The 20,957-nt window shown below is 39.6% G+C and overlaps 1 protein-coding gene across 2 annotated transcripts in view; it reads right to left on the bottom strand.

Moving 5' to 3' along the window:
• Positions 1-20,957, bottom strand: part of SULF1 (sulfatase 1) — a 200,973-nt gene that overhangs the window by 13,435 nt on the left and 166,581 nt on the right. The window contains exons 13-20 of one of the 2 annotated variants that reach the window (XM_073631779.1): positions 18,083-18,371; positions 16,264-16,360; positions 15,834-15,928; positions 14,924-14,989; positions 12,871-13,043; positions 8,673-8,815; positions 6,824-6,947; positions 5,341-5,374 (exon numbers count right to left, since the gene is read on the bottom strand). In XM_073631779.1, coding sequence (XP_073487880.1) covers positions 5,341-5,374; positions 6,824-6,947; positions 8,673-8,815; positions 12,871-13,043; positions 14,924-14,989; positions 15,834-15,928; positions 16,264-16,360; positions 18,083-18,371 — 1,021 coding nt within the window. The remainder of the gene's footprint in view (positions 1-5,340; positions 5,375-6,823; positions 6,948-8,672; positions 8,816-12,870; positions 13,044-14,923; positions 14,990-15,833; positions 15,929-16,263; positions 16,361-18,082; positions 18,372-20,957) is intronic. The other variant, XM_073631777.1, reaches the window with a different exon arrangement.

Here is a 20,957-nt window from a genome sequence, read left to right as displayed (position 1 = left end):
GTAATAGCATTGGGTGTGGGGTGTGCTGGAGGGTCTATTGATGTTGGCTGCTGAGGGATATATTGTCACTGGTGGGGATCTGATTTTGTGTGAGGGTCTATTTTTGCTGATGGGGAATATATTGTTGCTGGGGGGTCTTATGTTGCTGGAAGGGATCTACTGTTGAGGGAGAGGTCTATTTTTACTGGCTGCTGGAAGATCTATTAATGCTGGCTGCTGGGAGATCTGTTTTTGCTGCTGGGGGGTCTAATGTTGCTTGGGTGGATATTTTGTTGTGGGTATGTCAAGGTTGCTGCAGGGAATCTATTGTTGTTGGGGTGGAGTCCATTGTTGCTGGGGGAGTCTATTGTTGTGTGGGGATCTATTGCTGAGATTCTATTGTTTCTGACCGCAGGGGATCTATTTTACTGCTTTTCTTTTTATCAACATGTTTCATACAAATGGTTTAGCACCACAAAATTATACTTGGTTCTGTATTCTCTAAAAGGGGCAGTACCGGTAGGTGGGTAGGGGGTGGAATCAAGGGACGGTGGTCAGAGGTGGGTAGGGGGCAGAGACAAAGGGGGGAGTTCCTGCACCTATTCTCCGAGAAAAAAAGCCCTGTGCTGAGTTATAGATATTTAACAGAGGTGTCCCCTTCTCACTACATTGTATGGCAAGGTTGTGTGAATTATAAGTGTGGCTGCACAGAATTAAAGATACTTAGGCAGGTAAACAATTCACAGATGTATATTTCATGTGTGTGTGTTGGTATGGCTGCAGTTTCGCCCTAAATCTTTTTTTTATTAATTTAATAACAAAAACAAAGAAAGGATCTCTGGCAGGTCGGTCAGTCTAAGGTCCTCTGGGTAAGTAAATCTGTATTAAACTTAAGTGGCAGGAGGAATGCATACAATGCAAAAAATGTTGTCTGCGTACAGGGCAAACCTCTACAGTGCGTCATAACCACAATAATGCTCCTTTCCAGGCAGATGTTTTGTGATTTTCCTATCAAAGTGTCAAACTTAAGACAAACAGATTTTCTCTGAGTAGATACTGGAAGTGCAGAGCTTTAAAAAAATGTAGCCTGGAGCAAACTCATAATGGATGTTATTGTGCAAGTATCTCATCTGAAACAAAATCCCATGACGATCACTGCAAACACCTTTAAAGAGCCAGATAGAAAAGTATTAGCAACGAGCACTGTCATAAGACAAAGGCAAAAGATCATTGCATACTGTGCTCCCCAACATTCTACTGGCATAAGGATGAGTTGGAAACCTTCATAAAACTGCATTTATGCTTGAAGATAAAATAGGCCACAGAGGTCTACTGTCTTCTGATGTCACTAGATTGAGGTCTACGTCCCCTAATCTCACTGGATTGAGGTCTACTGTCCTCTGATCTCCCTGGATTGAGGTCTACTGTCCTCTGATCTCCCTGGATTGAGGTCTACTGTTCCTAATCTCACTGGATTGAGGTCTACTGTCTTCTGATCTCACTGGATTGAGGTCTACTTTTCCCTAATTTCACTGGACTGGGGTCCACTGTTCTCTGCTCTCACTAGATTGGGGGAAGATTTTCGTCTCTACAGGTAACTTTAGATGAACCAAGATTGAGTGGTATTTTCTGGGCGATTGTTATTCAGCTACTGGTCATGTAAAGTCACGTTTCCAATGTATATGGATTGACAGCTAGACAGAAGTTAGCTGTGTGCAGGTCTGCAAGATAGTGGCAGCAACCATCTGACCCACATCTAGAATAAATGGGCCCCTAAGTCTCAAAGGGACTTTGTGCAGCCACTCCGTATGTACAAATAGTATGCCTGCCTCTGCTTCGAAATGCTTGGCTGCTCTTCTACTCCTGTCCTCTGTACACATGAACCCACTCCCTTTAAAGCTACCATTATCCCCCCTAGAGTCCCCCTTTTACTTACCTGAACCCGTTCTTTCCAGTGACGAGAATGAGCCCAGCAGCTCCAGGCACTGTCTCAGGTCCTCACTGGATAGATTGATAGCAGCAGGAGCCATTGGCAATCAAATCAGGGGTGGGGTCGAGTCCTGTCTGTGTCAATTAACGCAGCAGCAGGACTAGGGAGTGAGGCTCTCCGTGGGGGGCACTCGATGCAGAGGAGGAGCCAGGAGCGCCGTCAAGAAGGGGAGGGTCTGAGCCGCTCTGTGCAAAACCCTTGCACAGAGGAGACAGGTATACCATATTTGTTATTTAAAAAAACAAAAACCTTTACAATCACTTTAAGACCTCAAACACACTGGACGTTTTACAGCTGCTTCTAGGGGCATCTGGCAGTTTTTTTTTCTGCCTCTAAATGCCCCTCCATGTTAGCCTATGGAGTTGATTTACTAAAGGCAAATCCACAGTGCACTACAAGTTCGCTGTAGATCTGAGGGGACGATCTGAAATGAGGGGAAGCTCTGCTGATTCCTATCAACCAATCAGGTGCAAGCAAAAATGCTGTTTTTTATTTTTCTTGCATGTCCCCCTCTACAGCAATTGCACTTCCAAGTGTACTTGTAGTGCACAGAGGATTTGCCTTTAGTAAATAAACCCCTATGTGTCCATGTACACATAGGATTTTAGCAGCATTTAGTGGCAGGAAAAAAAAACATATGCCAGTGCGTCCAAGAGCAGCAGAGTTTGGGCAAAAAAAAAAGCTTGACACTACTAAAAGAAGCTAAAAGCTGCTAAACGCGCCTAAATGCTAGTGCTTGAGCATTAACTAATTTCAATAGCCAGACAAATTATTTATTCTGGTCAATGAAATTAACGCCAAAGAGCTTGACGCCTGTAAAAGCTCTTAAAAGCCCCTAAAAGCTTGCACAAGCTTTAGACACTTTTACAAGCGTCAGGCATTTTTTCTGCAAAACCGCTGCTGGCTTCTAGGAGAGTTAAATAAACGTCCTGTGTGCATGAGGCCTTAACTCTGTGTGTTGCTGCCCTGTCATTTGCCTGCACTTGCACACTGTCTCCCAACTCCTGTTAGTGCACAACAATGTAAACAAAGCCTTGTAGTTTAGAGGAATATAGGAGTGTAAACAACTAAAGGATTCTGTTATTTGATACTGCTGTGCACTCTGTGTAGCTGGGTGACAGCGTGTCAGCAAGGGCAACTAGCCCAATCTCTAAATATATACCTGAAATACATACACTTAACTGTTTTACAGTGCTCTGAAAAAGTATTCACACCCCTTGAAATCTTCCACATTTTGTCATGTTACAAGCAAAAATGTAAATGTATTTTATTGGGATTTTATGTGATAGACCAACACAAAGTGGCACAGAATTGTGAAGTGGAGGTAAAATAATAAATGTTTTACAAATAAATATCTGAAAAGTATGGCATACATTTGTATTCAGCTCTCTTTACTCTGATACCCCTAACTAAAATCTAGTGGAACCAATTACCTTCAGAAGTCACTTAATTAGTAAATAGAGTCCACCTGTGTCTTATGTATTCTTACTAAGTACAACTGTTCTGTGAAGCCCTCAGAGGTTTGTTAGAAAACCATAGTGAACAAACAGCATCATGAAGGCCAAGGAACACACCAGACAGGTCAGGAATAAAGTTGTGGAGAAGTTTAAAGTAGGGTTAGGTTATACAAATATATCCCAAGCTTTGAACCTCTCACATAGCACTGTTCAATCCATCATCCGAAAATGGAATGAGTATGGCACAACTGCAAACCTACCAAGACATGGCCGTTAACCTAAGCTGACAGGCCGGGCAAGGAGAGCATTAATTAGAGAAGCAGCCAAGTGGCCCATGGTAACTCTGGAGGAGCTGCAGACATCCACAGCTCAGGTGGGAAAAACTATTTATCGTGTACTCCACAAATCTGGCCTTTATGGAAGAGTGGCAAGAAGAAAGCCTTTATTGAAAGAAAGCCATAAGAAGTCCTGCTTGCAGTTTGCAAGAAGTCATGTGGGGGACACAGCACACATGTGGAAGAAGGTGCTCTGTTCAGATGAGACCAAAATGTTACTTTTTGGCCTTAAAGCAAACAGCTATGTGTGGCAGATAACTAACACTGCATATCACCCTGAACACACCATCCCCATCGTGAAGCATGGTGGTGGCAGCAACATGTTGTGCGATGCTTTTCTTCAGCAGGGACAGGGAAGCTGGTCAGAGTTGACGGGAAGTTGGATGGAGCCAAATACAGGGCAATCTTAGAAGAAAACCTGTTAAGAGTCTGCAAAAGACTTGAGACTGGGGTGGAGGTTCACCTTTCAGCAGGACAACAATACTAAACATACAGCCAGAGCTACAATGGAATGGTTTAGATCAAAGCACATTCATGTGTTAGAATGGCCCAGTCAAAGTCCAGACCTAAATCCAATTGAAAATTTGTGGCAAGACTTGAAAATTGCTGTTCACAGATGCTCTCCATCCAATGTGACAGAGCTGTTTTGCAAAGAAGAATGGGCAAAAATGTCACTCTCTAGATGTGCAAAGCTGGCAGAGACATACCCAAAAAAGACTTGCAGCTGTAATTGCAGTGAAAGGAGGCTCTACAAAGTATTGACTCAGTGGGCTGAATACAAATGCACGTCAAACTTTTCACATATTTATTTGTAAAAAATGTTGAAAACCATTTATCATTTGACTTCCACTTCACAATTTTGTGCCACTTTGTGTTTATCTATCACATAAAATCCCAATAAAATAAATGTACGTTTTTGGTTGTAACATGACAAAATGTGGAAAATTTCAAGAGGTATGAATACTTTTACAAGGCACTGTATCTATATGGGGGCATGTCATAAACAGGGTGACAATACGGCAATACAGTGACATTGATGTATCTTGTTTTTCAGTGGCTAATTATAATTTACTTATTATCGGCTAACCTAAAAGTAAAATGTGAAATACATGAAGGGTTGAAAAACCCACAGCTTACTCTAAAATACAAATTTATACTTCTGCACATTGTTTCATGCATTTTGCAAAGCATAACATGGTAATATACATATACAACTTGATATAAATATATGGAGATGCACAATAATAGTGTACACACAACACAGAGAAAACACAATGCACAGGCTTTCTTATCAGTGGCGCATTAACCTAAACATTGTGTGAATTGAATGTTGAAAAATCAACAAGTCGCAAGCATGAAATGAGATGTATGAGCTCTTGCTGGGAAGATGAGATGGAGTGAATCATGGTAGCTGGAGACCATTGACCAATATGAGGAAACCATGGTTAGAATTTGCATGCACCAAAAGCTATGTCATGGGCCACATGACAGAATACACAAATTAGTCGGAATGGGCTGGATCATGCAATTATGTGGGAAGAAGCCGCTGGAAAGGATAAATAAGAAAAAGGACATATACCTGTGTGGATCATAGGTTCGTCCATCTTTACTCCCTGATATAGGAAAATACAAGAGTAATGGTTGTTAACTTCTAGAAGAGAAATCATTCACCAAATACTAGATTGCCAACTCTCCTTAAAGATGGTTAAGGTGTACCCATCATTGAAATTAATAACTCAGCAGCTATTCTAATATTTACTATCAGGTATCTGAAAGGGACAGTCCACCCAAAACTGATATTTCAGCTTTTGGTAGATGCTAGAGAGCTAAAGTAGACAGATTATTTTATTTCTGGGGCACTCTATTGGTGAGATTAGTGTGGCCATTATTTGCAGTTGCCACCTTCCCTGCTGGATTTTTAATTTATTTATACCATGGAGAATGGAAAGGAGTTGCTGGGGCAGGAAAAGGTGGGTGAGAAAACCCAAACTCACATATGGACAGGGACAGAGTTAAGAGTTAGGTAGGTAGATCATTCTGCTGGAGTATCCCAAGACATAAAATAAGGCATGGACAGACTTGGGCCATCAAACTCCATCTATAACATCACTTTTGGGTGAACTAGGCTTTTTTTCTGTGCTTGATAATATGTAATGGGGCTTTCTTACTATATTGTCTAAAAATAAAAACTGTGTTGCTCCATAGCAACTAATCAGACTGAGCTTTCATAAGTTTGTCTCTACAGGACAACACAGACAATTTTGGTTTTAAACATTTTGATATATGAGGGATAGTGTAAGGATAGTATAATAATTGTGGCTATACCCTTGACCTGAGCCAGCACTGTCCGGCTCTTCTGCTGAGCTGGAATTTTTGCCTATTGTCGTCATTTAGGTTTCATGATGTTATCCAGATGATGCTCCTTAGCAGTGGTTTTAAACTGCTTTTCAACTACATTTGGCAGATTTGCCCATTGACTTAATACCTAACTTGGCTAGAAAGAGCAAGCATGTTAGAATTTACCACAAAATAGGCACCACCACTGTATGAAAGCAATGCTATATATTTGAAAATCACTTGAATGCATGGGTTTTTATAGCTTGTAGACTATAGAAACAAAATAAAATAGTGTCAATCAAAATACTCATATTAATTGGTCTTAATTTAAATTTGCTAAAAATATGCAACACCAGCAAACATAAAATTAGTGACCCGCAAACCCTCTTTTACTAGGTACGGCTGATATTAGAAGGGGCACGGGCTGTGTAAGGGGTAAGCAGGTTAGTTAGCAGCTCCTGGCTAGAGACAGTCTAGCAGTTGTTAGCTCTGAAGCCAATGCTGTAAATAAGCTTTGCGGTCTGTGTCAACCTGTTATTATTAAACCTGAAAGAAAGAATTGGTCAGGCCAGCAGGTTATTATTCAGCATTTTTTTTTTTTTTTTTAAGCATGTAGGCATTTTTATAATCCAACTGCTGTAAATAAATAGGACGATATAGCAATGTTTTACACTTAGAACATATTAAAATGTCTTTAAAAAACCTTATATGTACTGAAAATGTACCTGTTTCTAACCCTTTCGGCCTTAGGTTGCACTGCCGGTGACCCTGACAGCTTCTTAGCTCCATCAACTGTACATGAAGCTGATTCAAAACTCCTCTCTCCACAGTATGTACAGCATTTGTGAGCTGTGGGGAAAACAGCAATGCACATGAATACATTGTTAGTAATGGTTCAAAGGCCTGAAACTAATAAGCAAACTGCAGAAACTGTTGCTATTTACATTTTGTAAAAAAATAATAATTCACTCTTGTCTTGATGATTGCAGCTCCTTCCTCATTGGCCTACCATTACACAGGCTATCCTCCCTTCAGAAATAAAAAGAGAAAAGGGCGCACCAGCCATGTGCATTATCTTTTATAAAACATTTATTGAGTAAAATGATAAAGGAAATTACTCACAAGCAGTAGTGAATCATGTGCCATAAACCTTGGACATCAACTAGCAACAAGTGGTTTGAAATGATGAACAAAGCCTTCCAAAGGTCTTTCAGAGGAATATATAACACTGCTTGCTTACGCGTTTCGAAGGGCTCGTCCCTTCTTCATCAGAGCTCAGCAGTGAACAGATGCATTCATCCCGTGCCACTCTGCACTCCTCTGCGCCCAATTATATGTGTGTCTATACATGTATACACCTATCACTGCTGATCATGTACTCCTATGGTTAAGCCCCTGCTGAGTTTCAACTGTATTACACCACAGCGACACTCATCAGTTTCTTTACTATATTTATTAATGAATGAATTTATTATCAATCTATTCATCAACTAATTAAACCATGATGGGCTATCCACCTGTACAGGCGAAGAGTGTAGGAGGGAGGATTTCCCAGAAAGGGAGGAGCCCTATGTGCCCTGCCCCATCCATTGATTGTGCCTTTTTGACATTCACTATATATACAGGGCCTACTGAAGGAGGGTTCACTGCTGAGCTCTGATGAAGAAGGGACGAGCCCTTCGAAACGCGTAAGCAAACAGTGTTATATATTCCTCTGAAAGACCTTTGGAAGGCTTTGTTCATCATTTCAAACCACTTGTTGCTAGTTGATGTCCAAGGTTTATGGCACATGATTCACTACTGCTTGTGAGTAATTTCCTTTATCATTTTACTCAATAAATGTTTTATAAAAGATAATGCACATGGCTGGTGCGCCCTTTTCTCTTTTTATTTCTTTGTCTGCTAGGATTCCCCATCCTTGAGGGCAGCAAGGCCTGTGTATCCCTTTCATCTATTTGGTCGACCACTTGTGCGCAGGAGTCATTTTCTGTTTTTGTATCCTCCCTTCAGCCTATCATGACTGCTGCTTGCAGACCATCCACCTTACTCAACTGCTTTTTGTCTGCTCCCCTTCTCTGCTAATCCCTCCATTGGCTTCCAATGACCCAACAGCATACAAAGTCATCCACAACTCTGCCCCCAGTAACACTACAAAACTTGTCCCAATAAATCACCCAGACCATCCACTCTACTCTTCCCAAGTCCCCCTGCTCTCTAGCTCCCTTTTTACCTCCTTCCATGCTTGCTTCCAAGACTTCTTTAGACTTCTTAAGAGCTTCTACCATCCTCTAGCACTCCCTACCCCAATCTCTCTGGCTGTCTCTTACTTTCTGCCTTTAGGTGATCCATAAAAACTCAACTCCTTTATTGCATACTTACATAGTTTCAGCTTGGACCTATGTAAGTATGCGTAGCTCATCATTGAGGGGAAGCTAACAATTACGGTTTCATAATTACTGATAGGTTGTTGCTTGAAGAATCATTTCCATTGTTTGGTATTATTGGACCATGACTGGGCCTCCTAAGGATAACTGCACTGTGTCTCTAAATATTGAAATACATTTGTGTGTTTACCTGATAGGGGTCAACGTTCATATCGAAGTACTCCAAGAAACCCGTGGCAAATTCACAAAACAGAAAATTGTGAGTCACGTTGACTGTTCTCAAACACCAGTATGTGTTATTATTGGAACTGGTACAGGCACAGAAAGACCCCACTGTAAAGAAAGAGTAAATCAGATTGCATTTTAATACTTTTTAAGCATTAAATTACAAGAAAAAATGTAGATTTTAATAATAAACCACATGTGCACATATAAGGCCTATGCTTTGATATGGTCATCATGTGAAACATACATCAGTTAATAAGGTCAGCACCATAATTGCAACAGTCGTAAGTATCAGCACTCCAAATTAGAACCTGAGCAGAGTTTACATGACAAGCATGTGCAGGAAAAAAACATATCCCCTTGGGGATATAACGTGCTGTTATCTAGTGATGGTGGGCTTTGCCTTCTACATCTGTCTCCTTTCCTCCTCAAAAAAATAATCAATTAAATGATTATAACAGGGGGTCTATGACTTGTTTCTGTTTAAGGCAGGATTTAAGAAAAAATGTCCCCATGGAATTGTGGCACCCACATCCACCATGTTATTTTACCAAGGGGTTCAATGAAGAGAAAAGCATCCAAGAGCCACTGGGACTTTGATGTGAGTTCATACAAAGTAGTGAGAGGACATACAAACTTTAGAGAACTCACTGGTTCAGGTAAGGCTGCTCACAACAGACAAGGCTACTCTCCAGTGGGTACCCCAGCAGATTACCAGTAAAAACAAAGCTTGCACTAATGGAAGGAGTGCCAGACCAAATGATAAACAAGTCCAAATACATTTATTAGTTTATACTAATGAAGTAAAGTTGCACTTTGCATAAGAATACCCTTAGCTTGAATGTGGTGAAATGTGGTAAAATTTCACATTGCAAGGAATACCCAATCCTGTGCAAGGAAAATCAAGAAACAGCATTTTTGCTTGCACATGATTGGATGATGGAAGTCAGCAGAGCTTCACTTCCTTCATTAAACTGTGGGAAATTACACAGGAAAGTGAATGGTCTATTTGCCTTTAGTTAATTAAACTCACTGACTGAGTACTTTCCAAATGATCAATCTGGCTCTAGTGTAACAATCAAGAATAGTGACTTTGGTGGCAGCATTTGTCAGTGACTTAGACAGTTCTGAAGCTAGAGACAGCCAAGCAACTCGAATTTTTAAAATGAAAGCAACTGTAGCCTCTGCATTTTACTCAGTACAACTTTCCTTTAAATTGTTAATGTTGTACTGGAGTGGCTTTTACTTTTATATACTGTACTTGTGTTTCTCATGCTGACAGTAGCACTGATAATATGTATGTAAGGTTTTCATTCTATCTAGATAGAATGAAAACCTCATATACAGTGCCTTGAAAAAGTATTCATACCCACATTTTGTCATGTTACAACCAAAAATGTAAATGTAATGTAAATTTTATTGGGATTTTATCTAATAGACCAACACAAAGTGACACATACTTGTGAAGTAGAAAGAAAATGGTTTTCATTTCTTTTTTACAAATAAATATCTGAAACATGGCATGCATTTGTATTCAGCCCCCTATTACTCTGATACCCGTAACTTTCAGAAGTCACCTAATTAGTAAGTAGAGTTCACCTATGTGTAATTTGATCTCAGTATAAATACAGCTGTTCTGTGAAGCCCTCAGAGGATTATTAGAGAACCTTCGTGAACAAACAGCATCATGAAGGCCAAGGAACACACCAAGCATGTCAGGGATAAAGTTGTGGAGAAGTTTAAAGCAGGGTTAGATTATAAAAAAATATTCCAAGCTTTGAACATCTCACGGAGCACTGCTTAATACATCATCCGAAAAGGCAAAGAGTATGGCACAACTGCAAACCTACAAAGACATGTCCGTCTACCTAAACTGACAGGCCGGGCAAGGAGAGCATTAATCAGAGAAGCAGCCAAGAGGCCCATGGTAACTCTGGAGGAACTGCAGAGATCCACAGCTCAGGTGGGAGAATCTGTCCACAGGACAACTATTAGTCGTGCACTCCACAAATCTGGCCTTTATGGAAGAGTGGCAAGAAGAAAGGCATTGTTGAAAGACATAAGAAGTCCCATTTGCAGTTTGGCGAGAAGCCATGTGGGGGACACAGCAAACATATGGAAGAAGGAACTCTGGTCAGATGACACCAAAATTGAACTTTTTGACCTAAAGGAAAACGCTATGTGTGGTGGAAAACTAACACTGCACATCATCCTGAACACACCATCCCCACCGTGAAACATGATGGTGTCAGCCTCATGTTGTGGGGATGCTTTTCTTCAGCAGGGACAGGGAAGCTGGTCAGAGTTGATGGGAAGGTGGATGGAGCCAAATACAGGGCAATCTTAGAAGAAAACCTGTTAGAGTCTGCAAAAGACTTGAGACTGGGGTGGAGGTTCACCTTCCAGCAGGACAACTACACTAAACATACAGCCAGAGCTACAATGGAATGGTTTAGCTCAAAGCATATTCATGTGTTAGAATGGCCCAGTCAAAGCCCAGACCTAAGTCCAATTGAGAATCTGTGGCAAGACTTGAAAATTGCTGTTCACAGACACTCTCCATCCAATCTGACAGAGCTTGAGCTATTTTGCAAAGAAGAATGGGCAAACATGTCACTCTCTAGATGTGCAAAGCTGGTAGAGACATCCCCAAAAAGACTTGCAGCTGTAATTGCAGCGAAAGGTGGTTCTACAAAGTATTGACTAGGGGGGCTGAATACAAATGCACGCCACACTTTTCACATATTTATTTGTAAAAAATGTTGAAAACCATTTATCATTTTCCTTCCACTTCACAATTATGTGCTACTTTATGTTGGTCTATCACATAAAATCCCAATAAAATAAATTTATGTATTTGGTTGTAACATGACAAAATGTGAAAAATTTCGAGGGGTATGAATATTTTTTCAAGGCTCCGTATAGATACAGTTTATACACACACATGCACATGACCACAATCCTGTTAGTTAAGTGCAGAAATATTTTTACTCTGATTATCCAAGTCATATTTTCTTTGGCATCACATTTAGCAATAGCACGGACTTCATTTCCCTCATTTTTTTTTTTAATTAAGCCCATGCAAAGTACGCACACTCTGTACAACCTGATTTCTGGAAAAGTTTATCACAAGAATTTTTAATCCCAGCAGTTGTGCTGTGTTTAATTAAAGAAGGGTTTAAGCAACAAACCCCAGACCTGACAATGTATCTATACACACAACTTTTTTTAGTTGTTGATAGAATGGGGAAAGCAAAGAACCCCTGTCACCTTTATCTGCTATCTGGGGTTTGTTTAGAGAGATTTCTCCTCACTTCCTGTCCTGGGAGACAACTTTTTTACTAAACAAGAAGTGAATGGATCTTTTCATCGCAGTCAAGCAGCAGAAGAAAAAGACAAACAGGAAGGCAAGACGTCTTTATTGCAGGAGCAACATAGTATATCTCTTCTGCAATTAAAGAAAAAAAAAAAAGAGAAAAAAAAAAACAAAACGCAGCTATATTTCTACTTTAAGAAACCATGATAAGGTAAGTTGACAGCATGTTCAAGTTATCAAAAACATATGTTTAAAGAAACCCACTACCAGAACTTAGAGCCCTTTTGGGGCTGAACTGATTTTAGAAAATACATCCTATACACCCACAGAAATGTCCTTCATGGACTGATGGTCTATGGTAGGTGAATTTTTTTTTAAAGGATCACTGTTACTAACAAAATATATATGTCCCTAATGTATATATCAGTGATGTTTTAAATTGTAGCTGAAAACTGATACAAAATAGAATATTATTTATATTAAAAAATTGAGGAAAGTGAAGGCATTGCCTATAGCTGCTAATTAGGCCTCATTCACACAGGAATACTTAAGTGTACACCCATGTGAGGACCATGTTTGCACCCACACGGATGTCAAATAGGGTGCAGCTGCTATGTCCCATATGACATGAATGGGACTGTCTGCATGCCAATGTACAGGAACACCTGTGCATCCTGTGTGAACAAACAGGGGCCTCACATGGGTGTACGCTTAAGTATGCCCCTGCGAATGTGGCCTTAGATTTCCAATATATGTTCAGTACAGGTTTAAATTAACATTTACAGCTGGGTCTTTGCTAAGCATGATGAAAGATGTAATGTTAGAGCATTAATGAACATGTTCTTACAGTTCCAGAATGGTGCCGTCTGCCAGTGGTTGTTGTCATGAGTAAAGCAGGTGAGTCCAGGAAGGCTGCATTCTTCTCCTTTCCTTTGTCGTTTCTTCTCCTTTTTTACCTTCTTTCTTCTTCGGTTCTCTTTAAAGATCTGCAACTTGTTGTCAACCTCCTGAGCACCTTCCCTATGTGGAAAAATAATTTAAGAAAAAAATCAGGAACTAAAGTCTAAATCAATCACAATACAGGATAGGTCGAATGCCAATCATCATGAAGATCTATCAACTTTCTAAATAAACCTAATTTGATTTCATAATAGTTTATGCAAACCCTAATAAAATGTTAAAGCAGAAATTAAAACTGCTTAAAATGTTTGAATAAAACCTTTTGGTTTTCATGACAGACTTTATTTTTGACCCACTGATGCTATCACTGGGTCTAGAGACTCCAGGCAATGCAGGCAGATCATGACTGGTGAAAGCCTTTAAGAGCCCTTAGCCATGATGCAAACAGCGGGCTGGCTCTTGGAAGGAGATATACAAATATAAAAATGCTTTGATGGGTGGCTGTCAGCCTGAAGAAGAGGGTAAAGAAGAGGGTATTCTAGGCAGGATGCTTTAGCATGCACACTGACTTAAGCCGGGTACATGGGACGACTGTTGGGAGACATCGGCTGGTTACAAAAAAAAAAAAAAAAAAAAGGCCGACATTCGCCCCATGTGTATGTCGGTCTGTCTGACAGATGCCAGCCATTTGGCCAGCTTCTGTCGGACAAGCATGCTGGAAATGCAGCAGCCGACTGACTCCTGATCAACTCTCTCGGCCAAGCGCTGATCGGAGTGTTCTTGTGGGGGACCGTCCCCCTGTCATAACACAACAACTTAGCAGGGGAGATCGCTGCACTAACCTTGAATAGTTAGTACAGCAGCTCCAACCTGACAGTTTTTTTTTTCATTGAACCCGCTGGGTGGAATGAAAAAAAAAACTCATAGTGTGTACCAGGCTTTCGTTAATGTTAACATGTGATACTAAACCTATATGACTGAATTAACTAAAATCCAATTAGTTGAAAGGCTACAGTCTCTAGGGTTGGGGAGGAAGGGGCTAGATAATGCTGGGCATCCTAAAGAGTAGAAATAAGGTGGGTTCTGTTTGACTTTGCCTGCAGCTTCTAATGCACACTGTGAGAAGCTCACAGCATGCAAAGAAATCAGTGTAAGCAATTTCAGTACAGGAGGAGAGCCTGTCCAACTGTGCAAGACTGAAGGTAAGGCTGGAGTTAAGCTTTACACAGGTACAATAATAGGAGCTTTGTGTGATACTTTTATAATATATGTGATGGAACCAAAGAGAAAGTGGAAGCTAGTTTGGACCTTTTTGTAAAATCCTAAAAATACCCAGGTCCACCCCTGAGCAAGGAAAACCAGGTTCCCTCTTCACAATCCATGTCCTTGTATTATATGCACAAACATATAGCTATCTATTTGTTATGAATTATTTGGGAACAATTTGAATTTCTTCATCAAAATTATTGCTATTACATTTCCAAGATAAGTCATGTCTGAAAGATGGTGGGACCTTGTGTCTTGTGGCCCTCGAATAACTTGGACCTTGTTACCTGCATGGGACCCTATCCCTAAGGCCTGGCACCAGAGAGCCCCTTCACTTCTGGAGCCTGTTGGTGCAATGATGTTGTCTTTTCATTCTGGTTTTTCACCGCACTGAAATTGATGACATCATCATAGCTTCCTAAATTAAATAATGTTGTGGCAGCTACAAGCATTGAAGCTCTGCACTAGGGACCATATAGATCACTTGTCACAGATGACCCCTGCAACCCACTTTTTCTATGATTGTGTTTACTACTTGCAAAATATGATCATCAGCATATATTTAGCAGTCCGAAATAAAACAAATAAAAATGTACTGAGAATTTCTAATCCTAAATGCACAACTAAAGCTGAAAAAGAGCATTGCTGATTCTTTGATTATTACACTTTTGAGTAGAAGAAATGTGTTTGGAAAAGTTTTACATAATCAAAGAAAGTAGAATAAACTGTTTTACTTGAATGGGTGAATATGACTCTTTATCTTGTCTTGAACCTTCACACCTTTATCTTTCTTGTAAAATCTGGAAAACAAGTGAATAGCATTAACAAAAAATATAAAAACATATATAAAGGTAATTTGGCCCCTGGGTCAGTGATTAAAGCATAAGTTATCCTTTGTAAAAAAAATAATAAATGCACATCTTCACATGTTAATTTATTATTTTTTATATTAGGAGCCTGTAAAGTATTGCATAATAAATAAATAATTATTTTGTACTTTTTTATAGTTTTTGATCATGTATGTGGCCTTTTTACCTTTTTGTCCTAAACTTTGTGTCCTAAACCTTGTTGTAAACCTTTAGACCAGGGGTCTCCAAACCTTCTAAGCAAAGGACCAGTTTACAGTCCTTCAGGCTTTAGGGGGCCAGACTGTGGCCAGTGGGAGTAAACCATGCGCCATCATTGGTTTTAATGGGAGGAATAGTACTCCATTGTTGGTATCAGTAGGAGGAGTAGTGGCCCATCAATTGTGTTAGTTGAAGGAATGCTGGCCCATCATTGGTGTCAGTTGGAGGAATAGTGCCCCAAGGGCCACATACAGGCAAGCAAAAGGCCACATCTGGCCCCTGGGCCGCAAGTGGAAGACCACTGCTTTATACTATTACACCTATACTGAAAATTACACTTTGCATGTCAGTTATATGCTGTTTTGGGTGTACAGTTAATTGTACCTTCCGTTTCCTCACTAAATGTGACTTGTGTCAAATGCAACTGAATGAACTGGGGCCAAGTGTCATGACAGGTAAAATGCACAATGTGATTGTTTCAAGGATCTCCTCTATCTATCGCACCACCTCCATGTCCTCCTTGCACATGTACTCCACACCAGAGACAATGAAACACCCAACATTATGTGTCACTCACCCAGGTTTGCTGCAGTCACATTCATCAGGTTTCCTCCTTTTCAAATGTCCTCTTACTTCTCTTAAATTCTTAATTTTGTCTTGTAGAGCTTCAATCTGAAATGCAGAAGCGTGCATTCATATCAATATTTGTATACCTCAAACTGGGTCTGTTGTGACAGTTAAATGGACAAGCCCTTTATAATGTCAGTGGCAGATGGGAACAGTTGACAGGGAGCATCAAGCATCAGTTTTTGATGGCATTTATAAATCTTAACTACATTCCATCACATAAAAGGAGAAATTCTTATAATCACCTCCTGGCACAATCTGATTGGCCAAGGGGAGTATCACAGACACTTCCCTTCTGTCAATTGCTATCATTATCTCATGTAACATTAAATTATTGTCTTGTACACACATAGAAGGAGAGCCAGCAGTGATCAGATTACCTCCTTGTCAATATAAGCTTTGTGGTCCTTCCAGGCTCTGCTTGAATGGTATAATTCCCTCTCACAGTGCACCGAGTCATTGGTCAGAATATAACACCTGAGTCAGAAAAAAGATTCAATGACCATTTTACCTACTTAGCCAACATTTATTACAGAAATAAACTAAAATATACAAAACCTTTACTGTACTGTATCACCACTGTAATAAATGTGTCAATTACATACTGATTTTAAGATAACTAGAAGAAATATAACAAGGCCATTGAGAGCCAGTCACAATCTCCTGACATGCGAATTGGATGCAGGGAAAGCCACATCAAATTCGCAATAGTGTGAACCCAGCCTTAAGCTCCCTGGCGGTATGATTATTTCAGATTTTTGCGTCTCAAAGTGGTACAATTATTTTGCATAGAAATTTGGCGTTTTATATTGTAGGTGTAATTCTTAGCAATAACACACTTAGATCTGTCCACCAAGAGTCTAGTTGATATCCCGGGTATGATGAAGTTTGAAACACAAAATCATAAATTATAATATAATAAATAAAAATAAATAATTAAAAAATATATATATAATAATAATAAAATAAATTTCCCCACGATTCACTATCGCTCAATTCTGCAAGTGTTCCAATTTACTATCGCTGTTTTCTAGCTGGTCTAAAGCCACTTTTGACGTAAAGGGACACTTTTTGGTTGCTATGGACAATCTCCAGTTTCCAGGCAGAAAGAACAGTATATAATATAAAACTGCATGCAGGGCATGGGCCAAAGCACTGGGGACAAAAGGGAAGTAAAATGATTTCATACAGTACTGTAATCTGTAAGATTACAGTACTGTATGTGTTATGATTTTTACACTTTTTTGAGTTTGCCGCCAGGCTCAGCCCCCGAGCACTGCGACACTCGCAGGGAACAGAGCCTGGCACAGAGAGGCTTCGGGCAGAGGAAGGCGCCCGCAGACAGCGTGGGGGGGGACATCGCAGGATCTTGGGGACAAGGTAAGTAACCTGCACCAGGATCCTGAGATGTAATCCCGAGTGTGGCTCAGGGTTACCGCTAATGGTGCTGAAATTTAACCCCGAGCCACACTCGGGAATACCGTCAGGGAGGTTAAACCTGGAAAACATAAAATCTGGCAAGACCCAAATTTATGTGCCCTTGAATGATGACTCATTACTGAAAACCTGTTTCACGTCTAGGAGGAGATGTACCTATTAGGAGTTTGTTGACATTGCTAATAATTGTGGAACAGTGGCTAGCAGGCTACACTTTTGCACAATGAGACCTGCTAACCACAACAGGTGCAAACAAAGGGGAACTCCATGTCTATCTGGTTATTAATACATGCGCAGTGTTAGCAGTTAGCTACTAGAGCTGGCAATTCTGTAGCTAGAGTCACACTTTAAAAGTCAAATGTTCAAGCTACAAAGTGTTTAGAGTTCCTGTGACACAGAGCTATCATCAACTACAATGCATTCTTCCTAGCAACAAAAAAAGCTAAGGTGAAGGTACTACAAATTACTGTTACATAACCGCTACAAAGCAATCATATACTCCAATAACTATGCAGGGTGTCTTGTATTTCACAACTAACATTAACATGGAGATCATCAATAACCATTTTCATTTTCCACCTTCTCTTTGATAACTGGCAACTCAGACTAAAAATTCATTTACAAACATCTCATTTCAAGAGACAGATGAACTGAGAACAAGGTTATTCTAAAATGTGTGGAAATATACTTGTAGCAAGACATAATGATGTTAATTTTTTAAATCTGCTAATGCTGCCAAAACGAAGTCCACCAGATGCTTACTTATGCGTGACTTTCACAGATGCAGAGTGACTGATCCCCATCACGCCATCAGCCAACATTACATCATCATCCTCATTTGGGGAAGTAAATGTTTCATCCTCCTCTTCTTCATCATCATCAATATCCTCTCCCACTTCTTCTTCAGAGGCGTAATGTCTCTTGGCTATGACTCTTGTCTGTGGGGGCTCCACATTTTCTTCAACTTCTAAATTGATGTCATAAACTTCTCCTTCAAACTCAACAGCCAGGGAGCGGGCTTGTCTGGTGTGAACAAAACGGGGGTTGAATTCTGCAGAAACAGCAAAAAAAAAAACAAAAAACAGATCACTCGTAAAAGGATTACGGCTGTATTGTATGAACATCATATGTTATAAAAGTACTGTGGATAAGAATACTAAATGTTCATTTAAATTCACAAAAACTATACTGTGGACCCATAAAAAAAGCAAACTACACTGTCCCACCTTTCCCAGCAGGCAGCAACGAAGGAACCACTACTTAGACCGGCCATAGACGGTTCGAATTTTGGCCGGTTCAGCAGGTACCGGCTGAGATTCGAATCATGTATGGGCAGACTGAATGTATCAATTATTGCTAACGGCTGGGAGAATACAATTCCATGGTTGCAGGAAAGAAATTTGTTCCGTGCGTGGCCTGCTAAATGACTCTTGCGCTGTTTTATCGATTATGAAGTTATAAGCCAACTCTAATGCTCTTCTAAATAATGTTCCAAATGATAGCGTCAACCCATCCAAAAGTACTTCTGATGTACAACTCTGCCTCAACAACTGTAAGAAGGGTTAAAAGTCTTAAAACTCTATGATATTTATAGTGACCTATTAAGCAATGTGGATAATTTATACTCTGGGGGGAATTTACTTGTGCACACAGAATTTGGTGCAGCTGTGCATAGTAACCAATCAGCTTCTAGATTTTAGGCCCCTTGTACACGAGAGATCCAATCTGGTCCAGCTGCCCGCTTTTCAGCTAGACCCGATTGGACCCTTCATTCTCCTCTATGGAGCATGGGATGTAAACAGACTTGTGTCCGTTTACACCTGGCTACCTTAGGGTCTTTTCTGGCAAAAAAAAAGGAAGGGGATCCATTCTGATGAGTTACTTCGCACAGCTGTACCAGATTCTAAATGCACCAGTTTTAGTAAGCGTAGTAAGCTATGCTTCCCATGAAAAATAGATGAAACCTATACAAAAGCACCACTGTTAATAATGTTCCTTGAACAGTGCAAACTCTAAAACAGCAGTGGCAGTACATAGAACAGTTCAACAATTTAAAACTTTCTTGTTAATACACACAGTGTAAGGGTTTAACTGATGAAAATTAAGGACATTAAATTATAAAGATACACAGATTCTTAATAGGATTGGCAAAACTAATTTCGAAGAACAGTTTAATAAGCCTCATATTCATCTGCTACCACTAATTAGGAATAAAAAAAAATCTATAAAAACATTAACAAATTAAAAATGCAAATATAAATTGGACACAGAAATAAAGTGAACAGACATCTGGTAACAGAGCTACACCCATGATACTATTAGGGGCTATATTTTACTACACTTTAATACACTGCAGACATTTGACAAGCTAGGGAGATAAATGCCAAATCCATTAACTAGCTCAATAACACTGTGTCTGAAAATAATTTGAAACAACAATTTTCCATAATACTTATATTAAAAAAATATGTGCAATAAATTCTCAAATCACAAATGAAACAATATCACATGTCATTATAAGGTTTATGGACAAATTGCTACAATACTGATTATATTAAAAAAACAATATGGCCAATAAACATTTAAATATCAAATGGAACATTAATTTAGTATATCAGTATAAGGGCTATAAAGAAATAACACTTCAAATCAAAAAAAAAAAAGTATTTTGAATAAAATTTCCTTGGAGCAGATATTTGAAGTCAAAGAGACATTTTCGCAGAGACACTTTCAGAAAGTCTGTATCAATCACGAATAATTTATTTTTGTCTCATCAATTAAAGCAGAACTTTCAGCAGGCCAGAAAAAATGAATATTTCCCCTCCACCAGAATAAGAAAATTTTAATTGTAACACTTGTTTTGTCTAGGGGGATCTAATACAGAGGATTACTTACCTTAACCGGTCCACGTCTTACACACAAGTATATTCTTAAGCTAGAAGCATTGACCAGAACATCTGCACAGCTCCTATAACAGCTGACTTAATGAGCCAACTTTAAAAGATCAGAGCGGCCTTCAATGTCTTAACTTTGACTGTGGGCTTTTGCAGAAATTCTATGGATATCCTGGTCAATGCTTTTTGCTTAAACTATACAGATAACATTGCTATGTACTCATACTTTAAGAGGTAAATCCACTTTGAAAGGAATAAAAATAGCCTAATATATATATATATATATATATATATATATATATATATATATATATATATAATTGTTACACAAGCCATATTGTAATTGAATGTTAGTGCGAGTTCAGCTGAACTTGCACAATTTCACTTACACTTGTCAGTCCCGATTTCGGCTGCGATTTCACAGGCATCTGTGTGGGTTTCTGCACAGATGTCAATAGAAATCACACCCCAAAATCGCAAAAAATGTTGTACAGAAACTACTTTTTGAAATCGGTGCGGTGCCGCAAGTGCGGTGTCGCATCGATTAGGACGGTACCATTGCCAGATATTGCCGCCGATTTGACATGCCAATTGACATGTCAAATTGCATGTCAAATCGCACCAATGTGAACCAGGGCCAACTCACTGTTTTTCCCAGAAGTCTGCACGAAGATACAAGTCAGATTTTGGGCATCCTCTGCAACAAAAAATTCACTTTTGGTGAGATACTCCCAAAAGGTTAA

This window comes from Aquarana catesbeiana, linkage group LG05 (genome assembly GCF_042186555.1).
Source record: "Aquarana catesbeiana isolate 2022-GZ linkage group LG05, ASM4218655v1, whole genome shotgun sequence".
Classification (NCBI taxonomy): domain Eukaryota; kingdom Metazoa; phylum Chordata; class Amphibia; order Anura; family Ranidae; genus Aquarana; species Aquarana catesbeiana.
The sequence above is the reverse complement of the archived record's forward strand: the minus strand, read 5'-3'. Positions and strand labels throughout refer to the sequence as shown.